Source organism: Aptenodytes forsteri, unplaced genomic scaffold (genome assembly GCF_000699145.1).
Source record: "Aptenodytes forsteri isolate BGI_AS27 unplaced genomic scaffold, ASM69914v1 Scaffold93, whole genome shotgun sequence".
Taxonomy (NCBI): domain Eukaryota; kingdom Metazoa; phylum Chordata; class Aves; order Sphenisciformes; family Spheniscidae; genus Aptenodytes; species Aptenodytes forsteri.
In genome coordinates, this window is record NW_008794665.1 from 10,642,159 (window position 1) to 10,660,422 (window position 18,264).

Sequence of the window (18,264 nt, forward strand, 5' to 3'; positions counted from 1 at the left end):
AAGTACTTAGGACATACCCTGTCAGCAGTAGAGGGGAAAAATTGGACTAGAGAGTCCCTGTACAGCCTGTAAATTGGGTTTTCATGTCAGAAGTGTTCTGGAGTATTCTTGAGTTTGTCTCTAAATCCTGTTCTACACCTTCAGAAACCAACTGGACTGGAGAAGCCTGCCATATTTTGTCAGAAGAGAGTCTGTATTTGCTTCCTGCAGGAAGGTAATGCCTCTGCAGGGCGGGAGAGTCAAGAGCCATGCTTCCATACGCAGCTGCATTTATCCCATTCAAAACACTGATGTTCATCCTGGGCTTTGTATTGCTTGGTCGTGATCTCTGCAGTTTTGCCTCAGCAAAGCAATTTTACACAGTGCTCGTCTTTAAGCACACAACTAGTGCTTCTGCTTGGAAACGGAAGTTGGAGAGAGTTAAATTATGCAAATAAGCCTTTACCACACATTTCCCCATAATTTTCCTTTTTGTCACTCACATAGGGTTTTTGTTCCATGTTTGAGCTCAGCATGGTGTCGCCAAGTTGTTTGTGATTTAAACAGAAGAAGCTGGCTGCCAGGAGTAATGCTTGCAGGTATTCTGTCTTTTCTTTATTTGCCTTACAGCAGTGCCTGCAGGCCAAAGCAAAGATTGTGCTGGCAGCATCTGAATAGTTAGTTCCTGCCCCTCAAGTCAAAATAGATAAAGGAATTATCATTATCTTCATTGCACAGATAACAGCAGGGAAGGATGAAGTGACTTGCCCATGGTCATGCTACGAGTCTCTAGCAGAGCTGGAAAGCAAGGTATTATTTCCTCTGGTGCCATGCTTTTATCCCAGTGCCATCCTTTTGTGCAAATAGCTGCTTTCAACAATTCAGATTTTTCCTTAACATCTCCTGGCACAAAAGTGCAGGCTGGTAAATGGCATGAAATTTATGTCTCCCAGATCTCTGCCTTTCAACATCCTTTTTCTTTTTATCACTCACCTTATGACGCCCAGCTGCCTTTGTAGAGCCATGTGTCTGGAAGGATCTCGGGATGTGCTCATCTAACCTGCTTTAAAACCTCCAAAGACACAGATGCCACAGGTTCACTGGGTGATTTTTCCCGGCGTTTCATTATTTTTGTCCTTAGAAAGATGTTCCGAAATTTAATTCTGTGCTTGTCTTGCTGCAGAGACAGCAGCCTTTTACTTATTTGGAGACTCATGTTCTCTTTCAGTCTCTTTTTCCCTGGGACTGAACAGCTCTGCTTCTTTCAGTCTCTGTTCGTAGCTTTCTCAACTTGTGCTTGTTCTCTGATGCCCTCTTGGATTCCCTCAAAACGCACTGTGTTTTTCCTGACATTCGAAATGGGGCACAGTATGGAGCCACCAGCTCCCTCGAGCACTTTCCCTTTCTCCCCAAGGACCCGATAAATCACTTCTCTGCCTCCTGGGAAGCCCCAGGTTGAAACTGCAGCTCTTCTTCCTTCCTTCCAAAGGGGCATGGGCACGCTCCCATGTTTCACACTGCAAAGGTTACCCCTTAGGAAGCTGTACCCAAATTTCCCTTGGTAGTATCAAGAGATGTTTTCCCAAGCACCTGTAGTGCACTTTGATCTGTGCTGAATTTGCTAGTTAGCTTCATTTCAGTGCTTGGAACCTGAGATTTTAGGACAAATGGTACCCATGGTCACACTTAAGTGCCAAAAAATGGGCAGGATGTCTGAGTTGGCAGCAAGGATGAGATCTGTTAGATTTTGTCTCTTATTTGTCTGCATTTTCCCTTTAAAACAGTGATAGCCCGGGCAGCATTTGCCCTGATCCAGAAAAGCCACTGTCAGTCTGAAACCAAGGACAGGATGGGAGTGGGTTTGTGGATCACAGGTATATATAACCACAGGTATATAAACCTTTCCATTTCAGCTCTAGTCACTTTGAGGTTTTACTATTCCAGGTTTTTGTTCTAATATAACCTGTTTGATTTTTTTTTTTTTTTTTTTTTTAAAGAATTTTACTTCAAGCCTTCTGGTCTTCATTGGGGAACTTGCTTATGGAAGAGGTCTGGACTGTGGTTCTGCAAAGCTGTGGCCAGCTCAGGGTCCTGTCAAAGGTGGTGGGCTCATGCTTTTCTCCCATTTATGAATGAGATGTGAGAGAAGAGTGGTGGTGGTAGGAGGGACCAAATACCATAGGAAATTCAAAACGAGCTACCACGGGAGTTAAGGACTTCGCCCATTCCTCCCTCTGACCTGCTGCACCTCTTCAGTAGCTTCCACTTCAAGTGGAAACATACGGAATTTATTTGGCCACCTCTGATTTCACTGGAGTGTTTACTAATTTGGCTTTAATATTAGAATTCATCAGCAAGACTGATTGGTGTATTGTACAGAGTGGCAGGCTTGGCAGAGAAGGAAATTTCCCACGCAGCTTAAAAATGGTCTGTGAATTTACCGGGTTTAGAGTTTGATAGCAGCTGAAAGAAGGATGCAGCAAGTCTTGTATGAAGAAAGGAGCCAATCTAGGAATTTAGAAGGTGAGTTATGGTAGGGAGCAGAACATGCACGTTTTATGTGTTTTATTCAGTAGCTATGCTTTTGTTTTGTTTTTAATGGCGTGTGGTTTTTAAAAAGAAGCTTTTGCTTAAATGCAAATAAGATATTAGGTTACTAATGATAGGAGAGGCGCTAGTAAGTGTGCTGGAAGCTAACCTGATAAATGCACTCAATAATGAGGATTCTGCTGCAAAATGCTGAGCCCTGTGGCTATGATCCAGCAAAGTGCTGACAGCAGTGGTAGTACTCACACACTTCAAGTTAAGCATTTTCCCAAAGTGCTTTGATGGATCAGAGCTGGAGTCCTTACCACCTTGCTAGGAGTGAATTTATGGTGAATCTTGTGAGTCAATAGTATTTATTCTTAGGCTTCACAACTAAACCACTAATGGAATATAGGGAAATTACAGCTCTTCTGTGGCGTGAAGGAATCTGGCTCTGGTCTTAATCACAAACTGTTCCCCAGCTTTGAGAAAAACTTAGTATCTTGATTTCCAGAGGCCCTAGAAAAAACAAAATCAGGTATTGCAATTCCCTGTGGATCTGCGCCCTATAGGAAGATATTCTTTCATGCCTCTCTTCCCTGCTCTGGCAGCCCTTCATCTCAGGTATGCCTCGGCCCCGGGTGCAAGCACCTGCTGGGGACAGCAGAGAGCCCTTTTCCCTGAGCCCAGGCAAACCGTGATGCCCTAATGTCTCCCTCTCCCTTCCCGGGATCAGGATAAATTACAGCCCAACAGGAACTGTCTGTGCAGGTCTCAGGGCTGATGCTGCTGTAAGTACAAATGAATGTATGCTAGGCCTGGCAATTGGAAAGAAGTTTCCCAAACAGTGAATTATGGCCATGGCCCGTCTTGCCAGGCCAATTTTTTAAATTTTAATTTTTTTTTTTTTTAAACAGTCTGTAGCTTTATGAAGGGGATTTTGTACCATGGTGCCTGTGACTCTGGCTTTGGAGTCCCTGCAAAATACAGGTGAGTGTTTGCAAGCGTTCAGGTTTCAAGGGCAAAAAATTACCTGTATTGATGTTACAGAGCATGGTGCCCTTTGTAGCCTTCGTTATATACACAGTCCTTAAAATTCCCATACACCGATGTTCCTGATAAGGCGTCAAATGTGTTTGTTGGGTGAACAAGCTGGAGGTAATACTTCCCCTCCCTCAAGATGAGTGTGCTCAATATTCTACAGTTGTCTATGATTAGTCTTCTCAGAAATCACAAAAGAAATGAAAATAGTAGAGTATGGAGGATTTCTCGACAACTGAAGTGCCAGGACATTTCTCATTTCTCTACATCCCAACAGTGGGCATTTCCAATGGTGATCGTGCTAGTTAGCTCATGCTATCTGGAGATAAACTACTGCTAATGCCATTATTCTCATTTACAACTTTTAAGATTGCTGGGGAGGTGTCCTATCACCTGCAGTTTTCTCTTGGGATATCTGGTCATGTTTTCCTAAAGCCCTGTGCCTGCAAGTTGTGTGAATCTGCAGGCAGCTTCCACTCTTTAAGAGCACACGTCTCGCATCCATGATTGCCAGGAGCCGAAAGCATGTCTGTACAACTCCAAAAACAGAAGGCAAATGGCAAGAATCTAGTTTATTTTTTGAAATCATGTGCTTTTAAGAGTCTCGCCCAAGTTTATGCAGTGTTTGGAGGTGGCGGTGATACATGATAGATTCCATTAAATATTCTGGCTCTGTTGTATATGGGGTGGTACACACATGAGGCATGACAAAGTAGTCTTGCCCCAAAGGCTCTATAGTTTTGTGCCCAGATCCTGTGATGTCTTTAGTCTCTGCTAGTAATCCTGTTGCAATTGCAACATATGATAGCTGTGTCATGGCATAGCTTCATTATACTAAATTTTTTAGAAGTTACTTGTTTTTTTTGTGGCGAAAGTGATTTTTGGAAACATCTGTACAGTCAGCAACAGGGCGTACAGAAAGGAGTGCTGGAGGTGAGAATTTGCTATGCCTGCTTGGGTTGCCTCCACAAAGGTAGGCGCTTCAGTGAGTCTTAGCAATATTTTGCTAAGGCAGAATATTTTGTTAATGGCAAAGCTTGCGCTGGCTGCATCCACTGTCCTTCGAGGAGTATGTGTTGAGCCCTGCTTTCTTACAATTAACACCATATTTTGATTAAGAGGAAAAGACTGCATACAAATGCTTTAAAGCTATGCATTTACTGTTTTTATAACTTATGCATCAATAATCAGTAATTAGTCTTAATAACAAATACATTTTATAGATACATTTTTGTAACACAAGTTAATGTAATGAGGATTTGAGTAGTGATTTTGTACACGCAGTAATACTGCTCTCTTGCTATTTGTTCTTTTAATACCATTTTATAGTAGCAGCTAAATATCATGGAGTGTTCATCAAAAGATTTGCAGCAAGAAGCAATAGATCCTTATGGGTGGATCAGTTGATGTTAGCTAGTCGCTGTTAAACAGAAGATACTTAGTTTCCCTTGGTTTTTTTCTTTGCTGTTTCTCTCCTTGCAACCTCCTCCAGGAGATGCTCATAGAAAAGACGGCCTTGAATTAGGTGAATTTAGCATGCACACACCCCTCCTTCCCCCAAGTTGTGCTAGTGCAGTGGAATTACAGCAAGAACAGGGTATTGGGGCACAGTAAATCTTGAAGCCTTAGACCACACTGGTGCATTGCAGTCCCAGTCTCAACCAGGCATATCTCCTGAGCTGTTACACAGATCAGAAGTAAGAGATTAACCATTATTCCTGTGCTAATGCAAATTGCATGCAGATTACTTCTGTTATCTCTTTAATGTGAGTATGAATTGAAGGTTTTTTTCTGTTTTGTATCTTCCAACCATGAGCACTTCTCTGTAGTGGGGCTGCTGGTAATTAAAAGCATCGGGTTAGTAGTGTCCACAAAACCACAGCATCCATCCTGCTCTCTTTGCCTTTAGCAAAGGTACTTTTCTGGTATCTTAGGTCCAAGGATTAGAAGTCTAGAGAGAAATTATCTGAGAAAAGCTTTGTCAAAGAAATAACAGTTTCTCCAAGAGAAAAGGCAGCAGTTTGGGTTCTACCTTGCACAAACCCAACGCTGTGTCCAGCTGGGAGGCAGCAAGCTCTGGGAGCACCTTAGCTCTGTGACCAGGTTTGGGGCTTCAAGTCATGTCCTGCTGTCAAGCTCAAGGAGCTGCATTAAAACTTTTAGGGACTGGGGTGGGAACCACCTGAAAGATCACCCCTTTTCATATGAGATAAATCTGGTTGCTTGGGTTAGACATGGACTCATGTTACAAAAATGGGGCCCTGCCTTCTGTCGGGGCCACTGAGTGCTTGAACTGGGTTCCTCTCTCTTGTGTGACCTCTTTTCATTTCAAGGCACACATCGAGGCATCTCAGGTTTCGAAGGCATTCAAAATGGAGGTGGGTAACAGAGACTGTCAGTTGGTCTAAGACCTGGCATTTACCTCAGGTGTTCGTCGTGGGAGCTAGAAGATGTGAAGAAACACTATATATTCGTTGCCAAGGAAATTTGAAGATTGTGTTCTTGTTTTGATATTCGATGTGTGAAAATGACCAGTTTGAAGTCCCCATCTACTCAAGAGATACCTTGAAAAATCATTTGAAAGAAGATAATCTCCATATATGAACCATGTTTTAGGACTGGGCTCGTATTTGGCGAGGTGTTTGGATTTAATCCCAGGGCTAAAATTTACCCCCTTGCACTATTTAGGGCCTGTGCATCATTGAAATCCCATGTAAGATGTCAGGTAAAATTGAAACGGCATTTAATGCTACGTAGTCCAAGGACCTTTCACTCCCTGGACTGTTTTCAGAAGCACTTACAAGCACCTGCAAATTGAGGTCCAACCTGTTTGCCTAACTAGCCAGGCATGGTTTGCAACTAGTTGTCCTCAAGGGACAAACAGTTTTGAAACCCACTGTCAGGGAAACTGGTGTACACTTCGGGATATTAAAAATTGCAGCACAAAAGTCAAATCATGACTTAAACACTAAGTTCTGACCCACGTATAATAATCCTCAGTAAAAGTACCCTTAGGGGAGCCATTGGGTGTTGAGCTTTTCTAGAAGTGTATCGTTTCTATACAGAAATGCAAAGAGATAATACAGTGAAGTCTTTTTTTTTTCTTCAAAACAGTGTTTCTGTTTTAACTAATGTACGTATCTTGTTTAAAATGAATCTACTGCTTGAAGCTGCCTGCAATTTCATATGCCTTTAGTGTGACTCGGTAAATAATGCAGGTCTTGCTCCAAACTCTGAAGTCACCAAAGGCCTGAGAAAAAAAATTCAATAATGTCATTAATTAGAAACTGAGTGAAAAATTGCAGTATACCAGGCTTTTGAAGTGGAAGCAGAATTACTTGTCTTGTGGTTACTCTTCTGATACAGGTTTCATTTTCTTCAGTTAAACCTGGCTTTATAAGTGCATTAATGATAGCATAACTAACTATTTGGTTATATGGTGACAGGTGAAGGTATTGATTTAATCACAAGCATGAACTTGACTTTTAAATCTTCTGGCATAAATTCAGACTGCGAAAGAAACATGGCATCACATGGAGGGAGGAACCCCAAGGTGTGTTGCGAGGTCTGAAGTGTTGGATCCCAAACGTTTGCACATACAAGAATGTAATCATCGTAAAAGAAATTGCAAACGCATGAAAATCCATTGCATAGATGTCTATAAAAGGCGATGTCTATAACAACAGCCAGGACAGAGATGGTAACAGCAGGATCTTCCTCTTTGATGCCTTAGTTGGCTTTGGAAAGGGACCTGAAGCCCAGATACCTGGAGAGCCACAGGAAGGAGAGGTGCCAGCCCCTTTGCCCGTGTAAATCAACATCTCTTCCTGGGCTACTCAGCGTTGCTCCAAGTGAGGATCTGTCCCGGCAGAAGTTAAAGCTGGATTGAAGGTTCTGGGCTGGTGACTTGGTTTTTGCACCAAGGGTGAAGGGAGCTAGTTGGTTTTTTTTTTATCAGAAGCGGAAAACTTTACTGGCTATGGGGCTAAGGGTGAGATGGGGAGCCATTAGCTGTTGTTTCTGCCAGAGTGAAAAATACCAAGGCAAAAGTAATTGGGCTGGAGAGAGCATTAGATAGACCATGAGATGTAGAAACTGGATTATTTGTTTTATCTTGGTGCAGTGGTCATTCACCTGATAACATTAGTTTCTCTTAAAATATAATTAACATTTTATTCCACTAAGCATCATTGTATATTAGACGTTAGTGGAACACAGCACAGTATGTCGTAAATACTGGGTTTGGTGCCTAGATGGCTAATTCAGTGCTAATGTCATTATCAAAGGTTGCAGAGGAAGAATGTCCTAAAAAGTCTATTCCTCATGAAATCATCTCCTGTAGTTATTCACATGTGACTAATGATGCATCTTCTGCAGAAACTTTCATTTATTTATTTGCTATGTCCCCTTATTCTTCTTCAGAAATGTGAAACAGAACAAAAAAAAGATAGAATCAGTTTTCTGTGCTTTTATTTGCTCCCTGATTAATTTTGGTCTCAGTAAAGCAAAAATGTACATTAGCAATTTCACACCTTGTTACATCTTCTGTTTGCTTTCATCACAGACATGGCTGGTTTCATGAATGGCAAACATAAACATAAATGATGTAATATCCCTCTGATTTTGAGTGTCTTGCTGAGAAATTAGTGCATATGTGCAGATTACCTGTAAAGCAACATGTGAACAAATCACGATGTACGTCCACCCTTTGTAGTGTCAAGGCAGGGATTTGAACAAGACTTCTGCCTGCTTACATAAGAAACATGGGAGATTGCAGCTTTATATGTCTTGACTCCTACGTGAATTTGTTTTTTTACATGTTGTACTCCAAATGGAAGTGCTCCGTGGCTTGGCTTCTTTCTATTAAAAGGATGCTGCCCTTGCAGAAGCAGTGACCTTTGAAAAGCAAGTCTCAAGTAATCCTTTTATTTTCCTGAGATCATATAGCACAGTATCCAGTTGCAGGCTTTTAAGATGGAATGATTGCAGACTTTGTCTGCTTGCCTAGATTGGATTACATTTTGTTTGACAAAGAAAACTCTAAAATACTTATACCTTCCTTCAGTTCAGAGCATTGTAATCTCTGTGCGCTGAGGATGCAGAGTAGTTGCTGTATCATCCCAGCACCACTGGGATTTATTGAATTTACTTAATTGGCCTTTATCTCACAGTTACACTTTAACGCTTCTTTTGAAGGAGATTCAAAAAGGATACAGTTACTCCTTTTCTAATTTACTTTGAGAGTTGGGTTACTCATTTTCTTATCTTCCCTCCTTTTCCCGGTAGAGCAGAGCATTATGCAGAGCCACGACTGAACGTGTTCGAGACTTGCACGACAGATATTTAAGTCCATGAAGCTGTTAACTAGCAAAGCTTTTTACACACTGCTTTTTAAAGAAGATGCTCTGTTTTAGGGGAGTAGGGAGGTTGACAGGCACTTGGGAGTTTGGATGGCTGGTGGTGCATTTTGTGTTGTACCTTGCTGATGCACGTGAAGGAGAGCTAAACTCCCCTGAACCTCCCGGGGAAGGATTTTGCAGCAGAGTTCAGGAGCTCTTGCATTGTTCTCTTGTTTTTAAAGCACTTGTGAGCCTCGGTCCTATAAACACCTCAGGAAACCTCAATAAAGTGGATGAAAAGTCCATGATTTGGTCAGGCGATCTTGACACTGAGAATTGCATGGTTTTCACCTTCCTGAGAGGCATTCAATACCAGGGAGAGCTGAGGTCTCCCCTCACTGCACTTCTCAAGTTTGCTTTTGCTAATAGGAGTTTAAAAAGGTTTAGTGCTCAGCTCTGACTTTCTCCATCCTGCCAGACCTCTGCTGCAGCTCTGCAAGCCTGGGATAGGTGTTGCAGGGATTTGGGGGCATTGGAGGACGGTCCCAGAGGGGCACAGGTCCCTTTTTCTGAGTATTTTGGTGTCTCCATCCCCTATATGTAGCATCCGAGTAGCTCATGATAAGATGTGATCAGTATTGTCTATTTAACTTGGGTTGTAGAATCGCGTGTTATTTGGCACCACCACCCCACAGTGAGACTTGTTTTCTGATGCCTCTGAAATCCATGTAGCTCCCTTTGCATTAGAATGGAAGTTCATCCTATTTTGACAGAGTTCACTACTCGCTGTGTCTTCTCTGGGCTAACACATCTGACCATACACATGTGCACGGACCGTATATCTCACATGCACAACTCAACTTGCTCTGCACATGCAGGCACATCACATATTTAGGCACCTGGATTAATTAATGGAAAGTTCTATACCAGATTAGCAGCTGTCTAGGTTGTTATTTGCCTTCACATAGCCCAAAAAATTGTGGAGGACATCAGCCGAGGGTAAGGTGACTTTTGCAGATGAAAAATTGTTGGTGATCACCGTGTGGTGCCTACATAAATAACATGATCATCATTCAAATCAAGGTGGTTTTTACTTGCTCAGTGGAGCAGTTGTGAGCACAGTGGTGGATGCACAGCTAAAAAGCGAGCGTTGTCTGTGTAGCTTGATGCCAGACAGAAAACAATATGGAAATGACCAACACCTTTCAGGATCCTCCAAGAGCCAAGTGGGAGAGAGATTAGTAAACAGGAGTGAGAAAAACTGGGGCTGAAAAGAGACTGAGATGTGGGAGCTTGCTTTAAAAGAGAAGGCTCGCTGCTAGCTTTCAGTCCAGGGATAATTGTCTGGAGCTCTTCCCTTACTCTTTTTGGCTGAAGATCAGACCTGGCACTATTAATTTGTTTGTTGTCTTTATTTTACTTAATGGGTTGGGTTTTTTTAGTATTGTGGTAATTAGTTAGTCCTGCATATAGGAAGTGTCTTTTTTTTTTTTTTTTTTTTTTATAGTTCCAAATACATTTTGGAAGATAAAATGTCATTTGCTACTGCTCTTTGCACTCAGTTCCCCATATGGCCACAAAGGTCTTTGCCATGGGTCTCCTCAGCCCCTCTGTAATCCTTGCTGAGAGCTGGCCTGTCTGGAGCGTGAGTCGAAGGCCCTCGGCCAGGCGTGGGCTGTCTTTTCCTCTGGAGAAGCTGCTCTTGGCCCTGTAGATTAGAGACTATGAATTTCTCCCGTCCCCTTTTCTTTTCACTCAGTGGTGTTTCCTAACCTCTGGCATGAAATACCTGGGGTGTTAAGGTTGCATTGCCCATAGTAGCTTTTGCTAGGGAGCTGGCAGGGGTGGTAACAACCACAACTTGAAAAGTCTCTGCGGATATCGGACTGAAAACAAAGGATCAAGCCTCTTTCTGATGCACATGTGTGCTGCAGAGGGCAGATAACCTTTCAGGGCTGCATCTTAAAATAATAAGCAGAGCTGGTATAGCTGCTTTCATGCTGCGGCTTCCCCAAGCATGGCGCGAACTTCTGAACCGTGATCATCATTAAAATCTTTACAGTTGCCATTTGCAAGGAATTAGCATCACTATGTGAGCTGTAATACCCCAGCGATATTTATGGAGAGCAATTGAATTATAAAGGTTGTAATGGCCTTGCTACGCCGTTCCTTGCTTCTGAAAGGAGGGGGCTGAAAGATGCCTAGGCTTTAACTACTGCACAAGCCAAAAAATAAATAGTTAAGGAGCCCACGTAACCTAAGGTCTTCTGAAAAATACATACCTTCAAAGCAGCTGAAAGAAAGCAATATGTAATCAATATGTAATTCTGATAATGTAGCCGCCTGATACATTTGAAAAGGCAAGGTGTGGGGTTTGAAAAGTGCTTGAAAAGACAAGGTTGATGTGTAAGCTGCTGATGGTAGTTCATGTTGTTACTTTGCTTGGGTGGGTGATGCTGGTCAGATCCTCAGCTGCTGAAAATCTGTGCGAGTCCAGTTGTTAAAAATGGGCAAATACCACCGAGGTGAAAACAGACCCCGCTGATCTGCAGTAGCTAAGGATCGCCTTGCGTTTGAGGATGCACTGACAAGTTTGACTTCAGCAGGAGCAGACCGTCTTACTAACCATGGTTTTTGTCTGTTCTGTTTTTCTCCTGTCTTGCAGCACCTTCTCCAGTCAGTAGTGTGAAAAAAGGGAAGATAACTAAAAATAGCATCTCCCTTTCCTGGCAGGAGCCAGATCGACCCAACGGCATCATCCTGGAATACGAAATCAAATATTTTGAAAAGGTGTGATGGATTGATTGCTGAGCATCCCAAGTACCTTCTCTTTACTGTCCTCTTCTTTTAGTTATAATTGTTTGAGTCATGGAAGGGAATGGAGCAATTTTATGCATAAATCAATGTCCGATTGATTTTGCAGTAAATGATTAGGAAGACTTGAAATGAGGGTGTTGTTTTCCGTTAATGTGCCACTTCTCTTGAACAAATACAATAAATCTGCGTGTCAGATTCCTCTCCGGCCTTATCACATTAAGACAGAGCCTGCTCATTTGTTAAAAATAGGAGGGATTGGGGATCAAGCGTCTGTCTCCTCCCGGAAACATTAGGCTGTCCCTTGCCTTTGGTATTTCAGTTTCTCGCTTGGTTTTGCACCCACAATGTAACGAGAGGAGAAGGGTTTTGCGGAGAGATTGTACCTGCTCTGACATGAAGAAGGGCATCCTGGCTTAAAAGTTTGCCTGGGTTTTCCAGCTCTGCTCTCAGTCTTATGGAAAACACTCTCTCTTCTTACAAAACTTGCCTCTCCTAGTCTTCATTTCAAATAGCGGCTTGTCCTCTTCCTGCAAAATTAATGCCGTTTAAATGAAAACAGTAACAAATGTACTTTGTCTAAATAGCATCTTTTGAGTGATGCAGCCTTAGATCTTAGGAAATCTTAGATGTCCAAAAATCAGGTTTGCAAGAGGTGACTGAATAGCAGTTTCTTGCCTTATCTGGGATTGTAGGGTGTTCTTTTTCTTTCTGAAACAGCTAGGCTTTCTACATGAAAACAAGAGGAAAATAATGAAATTGAGTCACAATTCACTTTTTTGGGGGGTTGAATTTCTATTTTAAGGAAGATCTTCCATTAGTTCTGTCTATGACCTAGGTTAAACCACCCAACGTGGACCAGGACTGGGTCCTAACTCCTTCTCTCTTCTTTCTCTGACCCATGGGAGGGACCTGCCCAAGCAGCCCTTGCAAACAGGGGAAAGAATTTCGTAAATCTTCTGCATCAGGATAAAATCAACATTATTTTTGCAGATGAGGGAGCTTGGGCAAGGGCACAAGATGCGTGAGTGGCTTAAATAGGGCTGAGGTTTTCAAAAAGATTAAAGCACAAAGCAAGAATCAGGATATGCTATTGCTGGAAATAATCCATTACTGATTCTTTTATTAACTTGTTTGAACGACTGTTGTGGTGCATTGAATCCTTACCGTGGAGTGGCCTGGGAAGATTAGCCTCTAGAAACCTTGATAATGAGGAAATAATTAAAGCCAAAAAATCCATATATTTGTTCATTTTACTTACTTTGTTTTCAAACAGATTGGGGGGGAGCGTGCTTAAAATGTTGTATTTGCGGTCCAGAAGTAGTCTCAAATAGCTTCAGTAAATAGTTCTTCAAGTGCAAGTCCTTCACGGGGAGGTAGCTACAGCCAGTCCGAGTTTATGCTGTCTTACTTATTTCTTTCAGGCTGATAGCGAAGCTTAGTGTTTTCCATAGGAAAGCTTAAGTGTTTAAATGTTTGCAGAAGCCAACAGTGTATTGAAAACCTAATTGGGCTGACATACAAGCAAAGATGTGACCTAATATTCACTTATTGCTTTTTAACCAGTCATTGAGTTAGATTTGGGATGTCGTCCTTAATCCTTCTCGTTTGTTGCTACTGTCATTTATATTCTCTCTGTTTTCAGCCCTTTATAAGGGTAAATTCACAGCATCATTTCCAAGGGATAAGAATGATCTATATTAAATGTTTTGGAAAATCGAGTTTTGTCAGATCGCATTCCTTTAAGAAAAATAGCTCCTTAACAAGAAAAAAAAAAAATATACATTACTCCAAAACAGTCTTGTGTAGCTACAGGCTTCAATGAAAAAATCTGTAATCCTACATTTGGAGATTCCCAGGGCCTTATTCAGGCATATTACTGTTTATGGAAAGGTGCCCATTAAATTAAAAAGAAAAAAGAAAAATCAGTTCAGCTCCTAAGAGCTATGCAGAAATCTTGGTAGGGAATTACTAAGAACTCCTGTTTACCTCATAATAATTTGGATCTAAGAGGATATGGTGAATAAAAAGCAGTTTCCAAGTTTGTAGTCCTTAATTTATGAGCTCTTGTCTAGATTGTGCTACAGTAAATAATTCTAAGAGTAACTGCCAAGCATTTGAGTGAAATGTTAATGAAAGAACTGAAACTCTTTCGCATTAGAAACTGATATAAATGAAGATTTATTTCAGTAAATTTTCTTCAAGTTCATTGCTTCTGAAGAACAATGCAAAATTTAGATATTTTCCTGGAGTTTTGGTTTATTATTCCCTTCCCAAGGTCTAATTCGTAGTTCTAGAAATGCCAGCATAAAGTTGTACAATGTAGAATATATTATTCTCTTTTAGGCCTAATTTCATTACTGGGAAGTCGTTTTGGTATAAATTAAAATCCCTTTCTAAGGTGATGGGACTTTTTTCCTCTTCCCTGTGCCTTGGGATTGATCTTTGCAGGATGAACCTTTCCATTGCCCCGGGCTGTGTACATCCCGAGCAATGGAAAGCTGCTCCTACTGCAGATGCTGGTTTGGTCCTCGTATTGTCATTTATGGATGGAAAGTCCCTCTGCTCTGTTTCGTACCTCCTAGAGTTATTGATTATAAAAGAGAAAATCAGATTTCACATTTTATACTGCGGAAGGGGCCTTCAGAAGCAGGGGTGGTGGGGAAGATATCCTCAAAAATGCATATTTCAGTCATCCTTTGTAACATTGCTCTGGGGGTTGTTAAAAGTCTGTCTTCTCTGAGAGCCACTATTTGTGTGTTTGAACTTTGTGTTTTTTGGGGGGGTTGGGAAAAGGACCAGGAGATGAGCTACACCATCATCAAATCCAAAGAAACGACAATTACAGCAGATGGCTTGAAACCAGGCTCGGCCTACGTCTTCCAGATCCGAGCCCGGACAGCTGCTGGCTACGGTGGCTTCAGCCGAAGATTTGAGTTTGAAACCAGCCCAGTGTGTAAGTCCTTTTAATTACTGTCAGCCCGCATCTCTGGAACGGTTACCAGAAAGGAGTCAGGGGATCCATACCTTTGCAGAGAGCTCCCCCTCATCCTGGCCTCATCCCTTGACTTTGGAAACATCAGGGACATCATGACCATGCACCAGACAGGCTAACACATCTGTCCTTGCTTCCTCATCTCACATGGTGGGATGGGAGGTGAAGTCAGGAGGTCTTCAGGCTCCAGAAATTCATAGCGTTCCCTGCTTAGAAAAATCCTGTATTTATGGGAGCTGATGCAAGAGAGGACAAGGGCTCTCCTCTCAGGAGGAGAGAGGGGATGAGACCTGCTCCTTCACACCTCTTAATGTCTGTCTGCAGAGGATGCTGAGCTCTCTTACATGTCTGCATCTGGGGAAAAAACCCTGAAATGGTGCCTCTCTGCAAGGGGAAGAATTGTACCAGCGTTAGCATCTTTTGGTGTAAGTTCCTGTCAAGTTGGAAGATGGTTTCTGTTGGCTGCCAATGCCACAGCCTCAAGGAAAGGAATTTGACTTGTGATTGGAAATGGGAAAGATGTGCACTGCAGGCACAAGACTTTGCTTGGCCTGTTACAAATTTGTGGGGTTTGAATTTTTTTTTTTAATTTTTTTTTTTTTAAAATGAATCTGATCATCCAGGTCTGGATTCTGGAGCAGATTCTGTGGTGGGGTGAACTCCCGAGGCACGCAGAGGCTCAGCTGCTCTTTCCTCTGTGTTCAGGCACAGCTGTGGGGAAATTCCTTTTGTCCTGATTACCAAATTTTTGCAGAGGTGTCAAAGATAATTTTCTCCCTCAGAAAATATGTTCTATCTATTTCAGTTTGTACAACTGTCATTTATTAGTTTTTTTATACTGTTTGCATGGAAGAGAAATTTTGTGGTGGAAATACTCTGTTCATTCCTGTGGGAAAGAGTCAGTTTTCTGTATGTTTTCCTTAGAAATTTAAATTCATCAATACTTTGATTATTGTTACTCCAGTTCATTTAAAATTCATCATCTTTGAAAAGAAGATGCTAAGCTGTCTTTTCAATGCATGCTACCTTTGAAGACATAATAGATTTTAAAGGATTCATTATACATGTGCAGATGTAGCTGTGGAGCCAGTGATTGAACTAATACAGTGCAAATTGCATCACGATGCAAACATTAATGCAATAAGAATGGTCTATTTAATGTATTTCTTATTGCATTAACCATTAATCGTGCCCTATAAGTAGCAACAAAATCATGTTATGCCGAAAATTATTCTGTATTTCACTAAGGAAATTTTTCTTGCAGTTGGAAAGTTTCTAGTTTAGAGTCATTTGAGTAATAGTGTTCCAGACTATTAATAAATAATACATGAAATATATGCACATTTGATCCAGTGCCATCGGTACCTGTGATCCTGGTCCAAAAATAATGGCACTTCCGTAAAGCCCATTGTGTAAGTATCTGTGTTAATCAGGATTTTTTGAGGACATCATGTGGTAATATCTTTAAACACTTTAAACCCCTTGAGTCATTTAGCCACACTTGCACCCCAGGCTTTTTAGCGTTTTAAAGGCAGAGGAGTAGGTAATTCTCTGATACTAAGGAGCTGACGGTGTAGTCGGAAGAATACCTGGTGCATGGTCCCCAGTTTGTGAGCTGGGAACTCTTCCTCTGTTGGACTTGAGCTCTGGCTGAAGCAGGATTCAACCAGATGTTTAAACGCTTGGTAGAATTGAAATGCAATGTAAGCCTCAGTATCTTGCAAAATGCAGCTCTGTTTGACATTTAAAACCTTTTAAAAAGCAATTTTTTTTTTTTTTCCACGGCCCTATATAGGGTCAATATTACTGCCGGGAATGTGACCCGGCTCCCACTGCTTTCCTGCAGGTCCCGGAGAATCTGAAAGCAAGCACAGATTGAAATCTCACTGCTACATCGGAGTTCAGATCTGAACTTCTTGTTAGAGCCAAAGCAAATTATTTTGATTCAAGCACAAATGAAAACCTTTTAGTGACTGTTGTGAGAATCAAAAACAGCCTCCAGAATCGTTTGGACCAAACAACAGGTTTTGTTTCCAGTTCACAAGGTTTCTGTAAAATTATTTTTATTACACTTGGAGGAAATGTGAAACAACAGCCTGAGAAATGCAATGGGGGGAAGCTGTAATTTGTTTTGGACTTTTCTCCTTTTCCAAATTTTGTTGTTTTTTTTTTACATACTGCTGCCTGCATGTGCAATTCTGCAAAGCACCATGATGCAGCCAGGGCTGCATTTTTCAGCAGAAGTTTTTTATTTGGGTGGATGCTGTTGCTGGGTGTATCCACTTGCTGCTGTCCTCCTTTCCAAATGCCACTGAGTCATCTAGCCCTGATAAAACTAACCTTGCCAAAAGCTGGTTTTCAGCAGGATTGGTGAGCTAATCCAGCTGGTCAGCCAGGTGGGAGTGGGAACGTATCACCAAGTCGAGGAGGGGTAATGCAGGTCCCCCTCCAGCTTTAAATGGCAGCAAGGTCCCAGCTTGGCTTATGAATTCAGGCGTTTTAGCTGCCATAGATCACAGCAGGATTTATCTAATTTCCCCATCCCTCGAGCTGTGCAAAAAACCACCAGTCACAGCTTAATGTTCTCCTTTAAATGTTTTTCTTTTTAATTATTTTGTCAAGAAAGCAATAAAACATCATCTTAAGGAGCCTCCATAAATTTGTGAGGCTAATAAAATCTCTAGATGATGGCACGGGTTTGGAGCAGTTAACATTAAATATTTAGCGTATTGGGGCCAATCCTTCTGAAATCATTTACATTGCTGTAGCAGGTTCGCACCGCTCGCCATTGAGTGCCGGAGAACTCCCGTATGAAGAGCTACTTGAAACCCATTGCAGATTAATGTTTAATGCCATACCTTTTCGTCTTTCTTTTCTTTTAACAATTAATATGGGACTATATTCAGTTATAGCCTCCATAAAGTTAATCCTGTGCTAAGGACCCCTTTTTACTTCAGTCATTTAGTTAAAGGCTTCTTCAGTGCGCAATCGATTCCTGCTGCTCCCTGGGGTGGATGAAGCTTCATCCAGGGCTGGCACGAGGGTAGGAGCTATAATGAGGTTTTTTCCCCGCACAACAGCAGCACCTACGCCATGGAGCTGGTTTTGCGGGGAGGAAGCCATATTTGTACCCCGGGGTGGTTAAATATATGCAGCTAAATAAGCTGGCAGCAGAGAGGGCAGGGTGAGGAGGCTTTGGTTTCTGCTTGGGGAACACCACATACAAACCCCTGGGGAGAGATGGACTCCTTCCCCTGCAGTGCAAAGCAGGTAAGATACAAGTGGTGTTAGCATTTCCATTTTACAGGCTGCAGGAGCTTGCTCACCTGCTCTTATTTAACCTGTGGCAAAACCCAGTTCTCGAACAGCTTTCCTGACCTTTCTGCTGGCATCTTTATCATGGGACTAGTCTCCTGCCTTTACAAGGCATGGGCTGGGAGACTTCTGCTTCCCTTGGCTGATAAAAAGACCAACCAGTGTATATGTCTTAGCAAATTCCTGTTTTACAAAGGGCACCTTCTGGCCATGTGGTATAGATGCCACAAGGAATTAGTTTTTAATTGTTTATAG

At 41.9% G+C, this 18,264-nt stretch overlaps 1 protein-coding gene across 1 annotated transcript in view; it reads left to right on the forward strand.

Moving 5' to 3' along the window:
• EPHA5 (EPH receptor A5) overlaps positions 1–18,264 on the forward strand; it is a 181,091-nt gene that overhangs the window by 117,397 nt on the left and 45,430 nt on the right. Inside the window, exons 5-6 of the mRNA XM_009273607.1 lie at positions 11,551–11,675; positions 14,496–14,655. Of these exons, the coding sequence (XP_009271882.1) occupies positions 11,551–11,675; positions 14,496–14,655 (285 nt within the window). The remainder of the gene's footprint in view (positions 1–11,550; positions 11,676–14,495; positions 14,656–18,264) is intronic.